A 13,964-nucleotide genomic window follows, 5' to 3' on the forward strand; every position below is an offset into this window, starting at 1 on the left:
CTACTGGCTGAGGAAGCCCTTGGCCCAGGGAGGGGAGGGGAGGCAACTGGGAGGCAACCCCAGCTCTGAAAACCCCAGGGCAGCGTTTGGAAGGGGAATGGAAATGGGGCAGGAGGCACCCAGGACGGAAACATAACTCTGAATTATCTCCATGGAGCTGCACTTCAGGAGAAGGAAGGGAGGGAGGGAGGGGAGGGAGGGAGGGAGGGAGGGAGGGAGGGAGGGAGAGGGAAAGAAAGAAAGAGAAGAAAAGAAGGGATGAAGTGGAAAACAGGAAAACGGTCTGGTGGAGGAATAGGAGCTTGGCGTTCCTCGGATGCCTGAAGACGGCCACTCAGAAGCGGAGAAGGGGATCCATTTCTCTCTTGCCTTTGTCCATCAGGGGGCTTATAGTGCCCCACACACCAAAAAGGATTCTGGCTGCCATGCAACCCACACATGAAGTGGAAAACACGGAAGGGAAACAGGGCGGCTCCCCTCGACTGAAACAGCATTCCCCAACAAGACTCGGGGGGGGGTTTAACCGAAGAGGCCAGGAACGGCCCCCAAGAGGCCGAAATGACCAGGCCTCAGGCCCTGCCGGGGGCAGAATCGACCCCTCAAAGCCAACTGGAACCCAGTGCGGATTGTGTGGCAGTGACGACGCAAGAGCGTCACGAGAATCCCCTGAGTCCGCCCAGAAGAGCCCCACCCCCACCTGGTCAGTGGGACGGAGCACGTGGCACGACAAAACTGCGCTCGTCAAAATCGCGGCACTAAAGCCGCGACGTCATCACCGCGCGTCATCACCACCGCGACAACAGCGCGGCAACAGAAGGCCGCTTTAAAACGGCGCCGCGGCAGAAAGCCGACTTCAATTAAGGTAAGCGTTAGGATTAGGTTTAGGGGTTTTGTTTTAGGGTTAGGGTTAGGTTTAGGGTACTGAGTGCTTGGGAATGCGCAAATTTGCCCTCCGCGATTATGTCATCGCGGTGGGGTCGTGTTTTTCCTTAGCGCTTAGAACAGTGCGAATTAGTCTTCGCGCTTATGTCTCCGCGGATAAGGGCTTCGCGGATTTGTGGTGGAACCCACGGAGCACTACTGGAAGTCAAGGACCAGAGGGCTGGGTGCCCCACCCCCACCCTGGCTGCCACCAGAGACCCACCAGAGGCATCAACAAGGTGGGAGTTTCCTCCCTCCTCCTGGGACGACTCCCAAAGGAAGCGGCCCTCTGCCACTCCAGTCCTTTCCCCAGAATGGGGCGGTTGGGGAGTGGACAGTAATTGTCCAGAGGAGAAGAGGAGCCCATCTACAAGGGAGAGAGGGGGCAACCCCACCCCCTCCCTGGAAAAGGCCACATCACCTGGACCAGCTGACAGGTCTCTGCCTAAGCTGCCCTTCATCACCTGGGAGGATCCTGGATCTCTCTCTCTCTCTCTCTCTCTCTCTCTCTCTCTCTCTCTCTCTCTCTCTCACACACACACACACACACACGCTCCCCTTCTTCGGGAGTCCCAGAATCAAACTTGACCCACAATCCCAGTCCAGGCAAACACCACAAGGTCCACGCAACTCCTCCCAAATGCAGCCCAACTGTGTAAATCGAATTAGCCAGGATGGATATCAGAACCACAGAGCTGGAAGGGACCTTGGAGGTCTTCTAGTCCAGCCCCCTGCTCAGACAGGAAATGCAGTTGGAGACAAAGTGGCTGCCCAGTGACGGAGCCCCCACCCCCTCTGGAGGGAAGCCGTCCCACTGGTCAATTCTTCATCCCATCCCTTGCTTCTCTCCTCCATCGGTTCCCATCCGTTGCTTCTCGTCCTGCCTTCTGGTGCTTGGAAGACAAGGGAGCCCCCTCCTCCTTGGGGCAGCCCCTGAAGTAGAAACCGGAAGTCGGTTTTCTCATTCAATTAGACACCCCCAATTCCTGCAACTGCTCCTTCATATGTTTTAGCTTCCCCACCGGCCAGCAGACACTCTCGTGGCCTGCCCCTCTCCCCCCCCCCCCCGCAGCAAGGAATGGGTCACCCTAAGCAGGCCCAACCGGGCCATAGGTCACCTGAGGTGGGCTGGTCCAACATGCCCATGGGTGCATGGCAGCAGCAAGTGGAAGGGCAAGCAATCCCCCTGTCCGTGGCTCTGGACCGATGGTCACATCCTCTAAAGGACCTTGAGAGAGAGATCAAATCTAACATGGAACCATCACCCGCAGTCCCCGTGTTGGGGCCCTGTACGGCTTGGGGGTCTGCAGGGGGCATGAACAATAAGCTGCCCCAGAGTCAAGGGAGATGGATTGAAGCCCCCACCCCTCCCGTCGTTCCCAGGGGACCAAGGGCAGCAGGAGGGGCTGGCATCCCATGAGCAGTGGAGCTGATTCCCCTCCAGGCGTCATGAGCCGTGGCCTCCTCACTTCCCCTCCCTAGCCGATGCAGACCCCGGGGGGGGGGAACCTATCATACCAGGAGAGGAAACCCCCTCTGGACTCACCCAAGTCTCGGGAATGCCCCCCAGGTCAGAGCCCTCATTCATAGTCAAGTTATGGATGAGGACAGCCTTGTTTCCTGTGGATCCGGCCTTTGAGGGCAACAGCCAGAGCCCAGGACCACCAGGAATCCTAACGGAGTTGGAAGGGACCTTGGAGGTCATCTAGTCCAACCCCCCTCCAGCAGATCTCCTGAGGCAGAAAGTGACTTCTTCTGGGGCAAGATTGTTCCCAACAGCTTCCTTGTAGGTCATCTAGTCCCCTCACCCCCACCTGTCTTCCAAACCAGGGTCACCCCAAGGTTTAACTCCCCGTTCTCTGATTTGCTTTTGTCTTTCCTCTGAGGAAATGAACCAGAGTAGAGCTGGAAGGGACCTTGGGGGTCTTCTAGTCCAGCCCCCTGCTCAAACAGGGGACCCTGTGCCATTTCAGACAAGTGGCCATCCAGTCTCTTCTGAAAAACCTCCAGTAGTGGTGGCAAGCGGTTCCCCTGGTTCGTTTTCCTCACTGTCAGGGTGCTGAGGACAAAAGGCCCTGGACACCCCCACCCCCACCTCACACACAAAGGGCAGGCAGAGCGCCCACCGCCCTCCCTCCCAATGGGCAGCTGGCAGGACAACTACGCAGCCAGACCCCAAACCGAAAAGCAGGTCCAGCCACCCCACAGGTTCCACTCCAGACCCCGTTTGGGCCTCCCAAGGGCCCCATAGCTCCGCTTGGCTTGGCCTCTTCCCTCCCCCAACTTCTTCTGGGGCCCAAGTGGCCTTTGAAGGCCCAGCAGGTGGCAGGCAGGCAGCTTTCTCCCCCCCCCTCTTCCCCCACCCACGCACTCTCCCTGCCTGCAGCTGGGAGGAGGGGACCTTGCCCCCCCCCTGCGTCCACACCCCCACGGCTGGATGGGGAGAGGCAGCACTGGGGAGCCAAGACAATCCCCTTCCCAGAGCCCACACCTGCTGCTGCTGCTGCTACCGGCCCTTCCCCCCCTCCCCCTCCCCCAGCAGTGGGACCACATGCCCCGTCCGGCTGGCCCAGGACGTCCCCTGGCGCCTGTTGCTGCCCGTTCTGGTTCCCTCCCAGGAAGCTCAGCTGCTTCCCATCAATCACGGCTAGAGCCTGATCAAAACATGGTTCCCGCCCTGCTCTCCAGCCCCCTGGGAACAAGAGCTGACCAAGAGGGCCTCCGGGGCTTCGGCTGGGCAGTCCGGGCCCCCAAGGGGGAGGGATCGGGTGGGTGGGCCAAAGGAACCAAAGCCCCCCCCCGGGACGTTCAACACACACACAAGGAGTCTGTAGCCAAAGGGCCTGCGAAGGATGGGGGCTGAAAGGCCAAAAGGGAAGCACTAAACTCGGCCCCATTGTTGGGCAGGCAAGGTTGCCCTGATAGAGGCATCTCACCAGAACAAAACCCTTCGCCCCACGGGAGCCCTTCGCACGGGGCGCCTGTGTGTGGGGGTCCTTTCCGCCCTCCGCCTGGGCTCTTGGCGAGCATCCTGGGAGACCGAATGAGGCTTCAAGAAGCAAAATGAAGCAGGAAACCCATCGACCTCCCGTCCGTTTGAAAGAAGTCATTGGACGCAAGCAGGGTCTCAGTCAGTGGCCCCAAATCTTTTGGGGGGCAGGGACCCATGAAGAGAGGCTTTTCCACGGAACGGAGGGAGACCTGCATCCTACCAGGTGCTTGGATGGGGCTTCACTTGTTTATGCCGTCTGGCACCCCACGGACCGGAGTCTGCCCACGGCCCCTGGGGGGGGGAGGATGGGGGACCCTGTCCTAATGCATGGAAAGAAAGCCCACGACAGGTCGGAGCAACCCTAAGCCTCCTCTTTAGGTCAGAGGGAGGCTGTGGGTGGCACACGCCATGACCTCGGCAGGGCTTCCCCAAGGCCCTCCGCCCCCATGGTCCTTCCATTGGCCAGGAGGCAAACCACGGACCTCCAGCCGATCGATGGAAGGACACCTGAGTGACTCATCCACGGGGAGAGCGGTGGCAGGCAGGCAGGCGGCCTCTCCGTCTGCCCACATCGGCCTCTTTAGACGCCCCCTGGCTGAAGGGAGACGGGAGATGACGCCAGAGCAGCCTGGACGGACGGGGCCCCAGTGGCTCCCAGTGGCTCCCAGTGGCCCAAGCGGCGCTTGGGAGGCCCTCAGCCCTGAGACCTCCAGGGGTGGCAGAGTCCGATCCCCCGTGGAGCCAGCAGAGAATATCATTGAGCCCCCACGGGGGAGGGGGTGGGGGGGCTCTGCGAAACCTCGGTCTTTTCTCTCATGCCCCCCCTGCAATTGCTGCTCTTATTCTCTGGGTGCAATTAATTTGGCAACGGGTGTTTTTAGCCGGGGGGGGGTTCAAAGCTGCTGTGCAGAAGCCGAAGGGCCCAGAGGTTCCACTTACAGCCCCTCCCCATCCAGCACACACACACACAGAGACACACACACAATCTGTCTGTTTTTCTTCTCCTGGGTTCTTTAAGTGGGGGAGGAGGGCTAAGAAGCAGCCTCTGTGGTGGGGGGGGGGAGGAGTGAATCAGGCAAGCAAAGGCCCCCAGCTGAAGGGTTTGCTGTGGGCTCTCCAACAACTCCTCCCCCTCTTCCTTCCTCTCCCTCCTCCTCCTCCTCCTCCTCCTCAACCCCTCCCACCCTAAGGCCAAGAGAGCCAAGAAGAAACTTCACTCAGCCGGAGAGTTTGGCGGGAATTCAGTGCCAACTCCAACTTTTGGGAGCGATGGGGAGTCGGAAGCTGCTGCCACTGGAGCCCCACCTCTTTCGCTTTTGGTAAAAGGGCCCTTAAAGGAACCGGACCTTCCTCCTGCTGGGACCTTCCCCAAGCACGGAGGAGGAGGAGGAGGAGGAGCAGCGTTTGGGAGGAAGAGATAACTCCCCGTCCCACCACAGGACGGAGAAGCCATGGCAACCAGCGCCTGAACACATCCCGGGGAGATATAGTGTATATATATATATATATATATATATATTTATGCGCCTCCTTTTCGGCTCCACTCCAAGCTGCTCCTAGAAGGGCTCCAGCCAGGCCCTGCAAGGTTAAAGGGCTCCCCGTGGTTTGGTCCAAGGCCTCCGGAGGTCTCCCCATCTGGCCACCATCTAACGCGCGGCTCCACAACCTCTGGGCCGGAGCCCACTACTGGGGTGCGAGCAAAGGCTGACACACACAGCCCCTCGTGCGAGCGGCATGGGCATTCGTAACCCTACTCGCACAAACGACGGGTGCTCACACACCCCTCCTGCCTCTCCCACAACCCCCTCCCCTCCTTCCCCCTCCCCCCTCCGCTCTGGGCCGCTGGGGGTGCTAAGAGATGCAGCTCTGCAGCCGCTCCTGGCCCCAAAAGGGCTTCGGGGACGGCACCACCGAGCCCCACAGAGGCCGCTGCCAGCCGGGCCCCCCAGCCGGGGCTACAGCGAGGGAAGGAGAGGGCTGGAGCGGGGTGGGCAAGGAGAACCCCTCTGCTCCCTGCCCCATGGCAAACCCCACTCCAGGCACCAGGCCTACGCATCCCGCTTCCATTGAGTGGCTCCCTGTGATCAGAACTGCCCTTTCCTGCCCAGAGGAGGCCCCACTCGCCATGGGCAGCGGGCATGAGCCTCTGCAAGCCCTTCAGGACTTCCGCCAGCCTTTGGCACTGACCGGCCGCTGGACTGGGGGGCAGGACAAGATTAATGCCCCCTCTGGAGGGCGCATCTATTTGCCCCCAATGCCCTTTGGCGGCTGCAATGGAACCCGGGGCTCCCCGGTTGGAACAGAGGGGACCCGGGCGCCTGGCAGAAAGGGAAGGTTTCGGCAGTGCCATATTGCCTCAAGCAGCCACCCTGAGAAGGACTCCCCAGGGGGGGGGGGGCACTTCTCCCTTGAGACTCCCCAGGCCAATTGCCTGCACTGCCCGCTGTATTGCCTCCCCTCCGCTCCAAGTGCCGCCCGGCTGGCCCCTGGTGACCCCCGGCATGGTGGAGGGGAACGGTGGGAAACCTCGGCCCTCCTCCCCACCATCAGGGGTCAAGAGGGTTGGGGGAAGAACCTTCTGGGGAGTCCCCCCCCCCCGCGCAGGCCACGCACCTGCTCCCCGAGCACATGCTGGAGGGAGGGGCGGTGACCCTCCCCCTCCCACCGGGTCGCGCGCCCCTCCCGCCCCGAGCCAGGCCGCTTCCCGACGCCGCGCCGCCCGAGTCCCTAACTTTCCCTACTCACCACCCCATGGACTAGAAACTCGAAAAGTTTGCTTTTAGTGGCCTTCCGCGCGCCCCCGGTGACTTCCTCGGCGGCCATGGGGGTCGCTCCGCTCCGCCTCTCCGCCCGGCAGTCCCCGGCCGCCTTCTTTCTTCCCTGGTTCCTCCTCTGCCGTTTCTCCCCCTCGCTCCAGCCGAGCCCTCGCTGGGCGCTCCGCTCGCACTTCTAACAGCGCCGCCGGCCGAGCTGGGAAGGGGCCCCGGCAGGGCGGGCGCGACGGCCCACGGCGGCGGCGGCGGCGGCGGCCCAGCGCCTTCCTGCCCGCACAAGGAGGGTCCGCGGGGAGCACCGCGGGCGGAGGAAGGGCGGCCGTCCGGCGGGCGAGGCCCGAGGAAGAAGAGGAGACGGCGACCGCGCAGCCCCCGCGCGCCCGCCCGCCGCCTGCCCGGCCCCTCCGTCTGCCCGTCCTTCCCCGGACACGCAAGGACTGCCCGCCCGCCGTCGCGCCCCTCCCTCCGCCGCTTCCGGGCTTCATCCTTCAGCACTGGCTGGCCGCCCAGCTCCCGGCGAGGCCGGGCAGCTGCCGCTCTCCGTCCTGGGGCGACGGACGGGGAAGAGGCCGCGGTCCCGAAAGGGAGGCGCTGAACAGCCCAGCCGACATCCGCCCCCCGCCCGCTGTCCCGCGGGAGCCGGGAGGAAGCAGCGACACCCCACCCCGAGGCGGTGGCTCTGCGGGGCGAGGAGGAGGAGGAGGAAGAGGAGGCGCCCTCTGCGTCCGCTCCCGGACCTGCTCTGCCGCCGGTGGCCGGAGCGGCAACCGATGCCGGCATCTCGTAGCGCGCATCGCCCTGGCAACAGAGGCAGCGTTGCCAGGTAACGGGCAGGCGGGGTACCCAAGGCCAGCGGCCTCGGAGCCATGAGCTCCCGGGACAGCGAGCGGAGAGCACCCAGAGCGGCTCCCAGCGCTCTACCTCTTGCGGTTCGCTTGGCCCGACCGGGGGCGGCCTCTCCCGCTGGGGCGGACGGACCCCGGAACGGCTGTGGCCTGGGAGGGAATCCCCCTCGCGCCCCCCCCGTCCGGCTCAAGCTCGGTTGGGGAGGGGCCAAGCGGAGGGGAGGGAGCGGGGTCTGACCCCCCCACTGGGTTTCTTCCGACATGGCCCCTCTGATTGGCCCGCCCCGTTACCGGGCTCCCGCGGTGGAGAGGGAGCAAGGCAGGCGCATGCGCAGCGCCGACGCTCCCCCCCCCTCTCTTCTGAAGGTCAGCAGAGCGGACTAAGGGAAAAGGGGGCGGGCGGTAACCCCTTCGTGACCGGTGGGGAGCCCAGCGCTGGCTTCGCCCCTTTCTCTTCGCGTCTCAGGCGCGGCCGTTGGCGTCCACCCTCCGGGAAACAGGGCTGCCTCTCACGACTTTGGCCTGCGGGGCGCGATGCCAGCCCCGCCGCTCTGCCCAAAACCCACCGCGGACTCTCCGGGGCCAACTGCCCGGCTTCCCAGTCGCCGCATCTCTGGGCGGGACGGGCGGACCCCTCCCACCGATGGAAGCGTGGAAGGGCGGCCTCTGTCTCTCCGGGTGGCTCTTCTCCGCTGCCCGTTGCAGCCATCACGAGTGCCCACCCTCGGGGCCGTCCGGGACGAGAATCATCGGACCTATCGCCGCCGGCGGTCTGGCGCTTCCCGTCTCCGGGAGAACCGGAGCCAGTCCCGGCTTATTAGGCGGCTGGGCGGGTTGGGCAGTCCAACGGTGTCTGCTGAGTCCTGTATGCGCCGGGAAGGCGGCATCTCCCTCCCTCCCCTCAACCCCCCAAATGGCGGGCCAGCTTTGGCTCCCTGTGCCGTCCACGGACGCCTCCGGTTCTGCGTTGCCTCTTGTCCCCCTCGCCCCCCCTCCAACTGAGCAGAGCCCAAAGGAAGGGATGCTCCTGGCACAGACCCATAGAACCACCGGTCCAGACCCCCCCACCACCACCACCCCCCACCGGCTGACTGGAGCAGAGAAGGAGGGGCTCCCGAGGCTTTGCCAGATGCAGAGAGGAAGTCATCTGGCAGGCTCTCTGCCAAAGGGGCTCCACCAAGGGCCCCGGTGAAGAAAACCACCCCCACCTAGTCAGGATCTGCAGTGGAGAATGGGGGCTCCTCCTGGTCGCCCCCCCCCCCTCAGAAAGCAGCGAAACCCAACCAGCCCAATGGAGAAGCCGGGATTTCGCTCCCGCTCTGGGGCCCTTCCCAGTAGGGCAGCCCCAAAATATCTAGGGTCCAGGGGCCACAGGACGTGTGGATCCGCCCCCAGGGTTGCTCTGGGGCCCAGCCAGGCCAAGGCTGTTGGAGTGGTGCGGGTGGCATCGATGGCAAATTGTCCCCAAAGGTGCTTTTCTCAAGGGGCAACTGGACTTTCTGGCTGTTCTTTGAAGATGTTTCCCTTCTCATCCCAGAAGCTTCTTCGGCTCTGACTGGATGATGGGGAATGGAAGAGCCGAAGAAGCTTCTGGGATGAGAAGGGAAACGTCTTCAAAGAACAGCCAGAAAGTCCAGTTGCCCCTTGAGAAAAGCCCCTTTGGGGTCAATTATGACCTGGAGGACTGAGAATCTCGTGCCATAGACGTCGGTGGCCAAGAGGGCCAGAGCGCCTGCTTTCTGCATATATGGCAGCCCTTGTTTGGTGGGGGGGGGGCACAGCTTAACCCAGGAGGTGCCAACCTGCAGTTATGTAGCAGAGAAGGGGAGCAGAGAAAGGGGGGGTGGAATTTCCTCCTGCCAGGGAGGTGCCCTTTGGAGCAACTGGCCAACCCTCCCCCCCCCGCCCGAAGACAAGGGGGCTCTTTGGAATGGCTCAGTCGGTGGCCGGTTGGCAGGCCTGTCCAGCAAGACCTTCTGCTATCCGCCAAGGGCAACCCTGTCAGAGAAGCTTTCGTGCCACCCAGTTTCCCCAACCCGATGGGGGAATGGACGCTACTGCAGCTCTGGCCCAAGGCTTAGGCCCCGTGAGCCTCGGTTCCTCGGGGGCCCCAGAGACCCCTGTGACCGAAGAGCAAGGTCAGACGAACTGTGGGACCGATGGATGCCCCCCCCCATGGGGGTTCTCAGTGGCTGGAGCAGAACCCCAAAGCCAGAAAGGCCCACCGAGGCACCCCGGTCTATGCAGAAGACCACGGAAGTCTCCCGCGAGGGATCCTTTCCACGCAGAGCCACAGAAGACCTGAAAAGGGGGGGGGAGGAGGAGCTGCCAGGCTTCCTGTGGATCCGGGGCTTCTAATGCAGCAACTCCTAGAGAGGCAAAGGGCGCCAAGGGAGGCTTAGGTGAGACTGCTCTCTTCTCTGGGGCCGGCCAGTCCTCCCGAGGCAGCACCAGAAGGCCGCCAGCTGTGGGGCAGAGCCCTCCCCACTGCAAATGTGGAGCTTGGCGGGGGGCTCTGCGCTGAAGGCCAAGAGAAGCAGGGATCCTGTGCCCAGACCCATCCCCTCCGAAGGGGGCAGCCTGGCACCGAAGAGCAAGACTCGCCAATGAAGGCCTCCATGGGGCTCAGGTGGGGCTGGACCCCCCACGGCTTCCGAGGAGCCCTGGGAGGGAATTCCTTTGCCAGCTCTGAAGGGCTCCTTGGGGCTGTCCTGCCCCTTGGGGGTCAGCAAACTGAAGGCGGAAGAGTAGGGGGGGTCAGGGACTTTGGTCTGCCCCCCCCCCGGGGTGTGTAGCTGAGAAGACCAGATGGCAGCCCAAGCACCCTCGGGAAGACACACACACACACACACACACACACACACACACACAAAGACAGACGGGGCCCTGGCAGAGCCCAGCAGAGAGGGAAGAGCTGACCCAACCCCACTTCCGTCTCTAGTGGGGAGGGGGGCTTGGCTTGGAGCAGCAATTGGGGTAGGGTCTCAGAACCCCACATCCTTACAAAAAAGACTGAGGCCCTTTGGTTGGGGTATGTGTGTCACATCTATCCATGTGTATTAGAAATTTAAAAGTATTTAAAATATTGTACTGACTTTGCAGACACATTGAAAGATTCTTAGGACCCCCGGAGACCCCCCCCACTTGGAGAACTGTGGGCTTAGAGGATGCTGGATCAGGGGCCCATCTGCCCCCCCCCGCCTGCTTTGTGGTGGGAGGGGGAGACTGAAGCTTCTTTATTCCTCTTTGGGTGCCCTCTCCCCCCCCCCCCCGACTGACTCCGAGGCTGCGGGTCACCCATCATGGGGTCTGTCTTCACGTTTCAGGGGGGGGCATGGCGCAGGACTAGGAACTCTGCCTCACTTGTTCTGGAACAGAAAAGGGGCTTCTGGTGGGGGTCACAAGAGTGAAGCAGGGCCGGATCCGATGGGTTGGGGAGAAATAGATTGCCTGGAAGCCCCCTCCACACACACACACACACACACACACACACACACACACACACACACAGACCCCGGCTCTTCTGAGCCATACCCTGAAAGTGGGAGCGGAATGGGGCCAGATGCAGACCCCCACCCCCCACCCAGGTAATGGGCTTATGGAACAGAAGGCCCCCTCCTGACCAGCCCCCCCCCCCTTTCTCTCTGCTGGAGAGAAGCAAAGGCTGCCCAGGGAGAAGGCAGGCTGGGCTGACCCCAAACTGCCTCCTAGGAGAGCAGGAAATTTGGGCAGCTCCTACAAGAGGGCCTTCACCCCCCCCCCCTCCAGAAGGCCTGCACTGCTGGCAAGGAAAGGAGGGAAACATTAAGGGGGGGGGACAATCCTCCCACTCCCAGAGAGCCAAGAGCTGCCCCCCCCCCGCCCCCAGGCAAGTTGGCTGACCTTCCCTTTTCTAAGGGAGATTTCAAAGAAAAGGGACAAAGAAAGGCAAATCAGGACCTTTGACAAGCCCCCCCCCATTGTTTCAGCTGCCCCAACAGACAACAGGTAGAGGAGCATGAGACACCCCCCTCCCCCATGCAGGGCATCCAGGTTCCCCAGCCTTTTATTTCGGCCCCAAGGCAAAAGCCCCCAGACCCTCTCAGCACCACCATCAAAACCTATGCCCCCCCGCAAAGGCTGCCACCCCCCCCCCCCGTCCTTTGCTACCAATGGCATCACACAAAAGGCCAGCAGGAGGCATGGCCAAAGCCTTGGCCACCCCCCTACCCTCCCACCAGCCCTCCTCTTGGAGGGGTGCTGACTACTCTCCCAGCTGCTGGAAAGACCTGGGAATGCCTCCCCCCCCCCCGCACCTCTTCCTGCACCTAGCTAGCAAGGGAGGGCCCCGCCCCTTTGGACAGGGGGCAGCAAAGGCCACACAGACCCCCAAGGGGAGGGGCCGGTGCAGCCCTCCCTCAGAGGTGCCATCTGCTCAGGTGAGTTGAGAGTCACCAGGGGTCCCTTGAGGGAAAGGGGGAGGGGATGCTAGATGGGTATACCTTAGAGTGGGTGAGAAGGCAGGGGCCATTTCCCCCCCCCACCCCAACACACACACAGAGCTTGGCTTGAAAGAGGCCATTTGCAGAGGACAAGCCAGAGGAAGCAAAAGCCCCCTCCCCACGGTGTTTAACCCCTTCAGGGCCTGAGGCACAACATGGCCAGACCTCCATCCATCTGCGCCTTCCTGCCTCAGAAGGGCCCCTGTCTGGTGCACCCACCACTTGATATACCACGTGTGCCACCACGTGCCATGATACCTCGTTAAATTGCCTTGTTTTACCCCCGTCAATCGTGTTGGGAGGACCAAGAATTTAAAAAGTGGCCAATCGGTTGATGGACCTGTGGGAACTGGTTCCACCACCACCCCCAGCTGGTTGCCAAGGACACCAAGGGCAAGAGATGGGCACCTCCACCAACCCAGAGGGCTTCAGCCCATGCTAGCAAAGTCTCCGGCCCTTTGGAGCCCCCCCTCCCACTAGCCCATCTGCCTGCTGGACTTTTCCTTTCTCCCAAACCCAGGAACCCCCCCCCCAAAGGCAACACTGGGGGGGGGCAGAGATGGGGGGGCATGGCGCTTGTCCTGTGGAAGAGGCCAGCTGGCTCAGGGGCAGTTCTGGTGAAGGGCAGAAAGGGAGGCCAACAGAGACCTTACGGAAGGGATCCTTTTGGATGGAGAAAATGATGGACAGGTGTGAAGATTGACGCCTCTCTTGTCTGGACAGATGAGGGGGGGGGAAGTAATGACTGATGGATGCTACCTTCAAGGTCGCCCCCCCACTCACCCCAGGTCAGCGGGTGGGCTGAGGCTGTCCTCCGGTCCCGTTGCTGCTGCCCCCGAGGCGGCCAGCACCAGCCCTCGCGTGGAAGAGCCCGTGACCACCTGGCTCAGCCGCAGGACTTTCCAAAGGGGGCGGGGGGGGGCGGGTCAGCTGCGGATCCTGACCAAGAGCATCCTCCCCCCCCCCCCCGTGAGCAGCGGAAAGAAAAGGGTCCGGCAGGCCCGTGAGCCGCCCCCACCCATCCAGTGTCAGGTCCCGTGGGGGGCTGGGGGGGTTGGGGCTGTACTGGAGGAAAGGTGCGTGGCCTTTTGTTTCGGCGGGAGGAAGCGAGATTCTCCCTGGCTGTGGCCCGAGCTAGGCGGGGTCCAAGCGGCTAAGGCGGAGCTCTCCGCCTGGGAGGGTCCCGGCTTTGAACCTCCCCGTCCCCTCTGGGATCCGCAGCGCTGGCCAGGAGGGCTTCCCGGGCGCCCCAGGGCATCGTCAGCCGGCTCTCTGCGTCCAGTGCACCCGGCTCTCCAGGAACGCAGGCGCTTCAGCCCGAGGGTGCCGCTCGCTGCCCGCGGCTGCCCCGTCCCTCCTCGGTGCCGGCTTCTCCGGGCCCTTCAGCTGACCCCAGCTCCCGGGGTCGAGGCGGCCGCCCTCCCCCGGCCGACTCCAGGGGCTTCCCGGGAAAGAGCATCCCTTCTTCACTTACCCTGCCGCGGCTGTTGCTGCTGCTGTTGTGGTGGCGGCGGCGGTGCTGCAGCCCCCTCCCGGCCTCAGCCCAGCGCTCCTCCGGCTCTTGAGTGCCTCTCAGGCCGGGCACGGAAGTGCCAGCCGCCCGCCCGACTCTGCCAACCGGTCCTCGGGAGCTGGGAAGGTGGGCTCCGCCGCCAGGTTGCCAACGCGCCTCCCCGGAAGCCGGAGTCCTTCAGCCAGCGGCGGGTCCCTCGGCCGTTCAGGCAGACAAAGAGCTCCGCAGCTCCGCCAGGCTGCCAAGCGCCTCCGCCGGCTCCCTGCCCGCCTTCCCCAATGCTGCTGCTGCTGCTGCTGCCGCGGCGCCACCGCCGCCGCCGGAGTTTCCATGGGAACCGTATAATGCCATCCCCGTTGCTGGGGAGATGCAGCCTCGCACGGCCCGCCGGAGCCTTCTGAATTTGGAGGATCCCGCAAAACCCAGGAAGGGGAGGGG

General features: G+C 63.2%; 1 protein-coding gene across 3 annotated transcripts in view; it reads right to left on the reverse strand.

The window, feature by feature from the left end:
* SMARCD3 (SWI/SNF related BAF chromatin remodeling complex subunit D3) overlaps positions 1-13,543 on the reverse strand; it is a 28,658-nt gene extending 15,115 nt beyond the window's left edge. Inside the window, exon 1 of one of the 3 annotated variants that reach the window (XM_087712243.1) lies at positions 13,488-13,543. Coding sequence is in view for 2 of the 3 variants with exons in the window: in XM_014068703.2 (XP_013924178.1) it covers positions 6,659-6,736 (78 nt within the window). In the remaining variant the exon portion in view is untranslated. Of the gene's footprint in view, positions 1-6,658; positions 7,060-13,487 lie in introns of those variants that run through there. The other 2 variants (XM_014068703.2, XM_087712242.1) reach the window with 2 other exon arrangements.
* Between the last annotated feature and the right edge of the window lie 421 nt (positions 13,544-13,964).

The sequence above is a fragment of the Thamnophis sirtalis genome, unplaced genomic scaffold (genome assembly GCF_051295495.1).
Source record: "Thamnophis sirtalis isolate CommonGarterSnake01/CBP01778 unplaced genomic scaffold, rThaSir2_p1.2 scaffold_4, whole genome shotgun sequence".
Classification (NCBI taxonomy): Eukaryota; Metazoa; Chordata; class Lepidosauria; order Squamata; family Natricidae; genus Thamnophis; species Thamnophis sirtalis.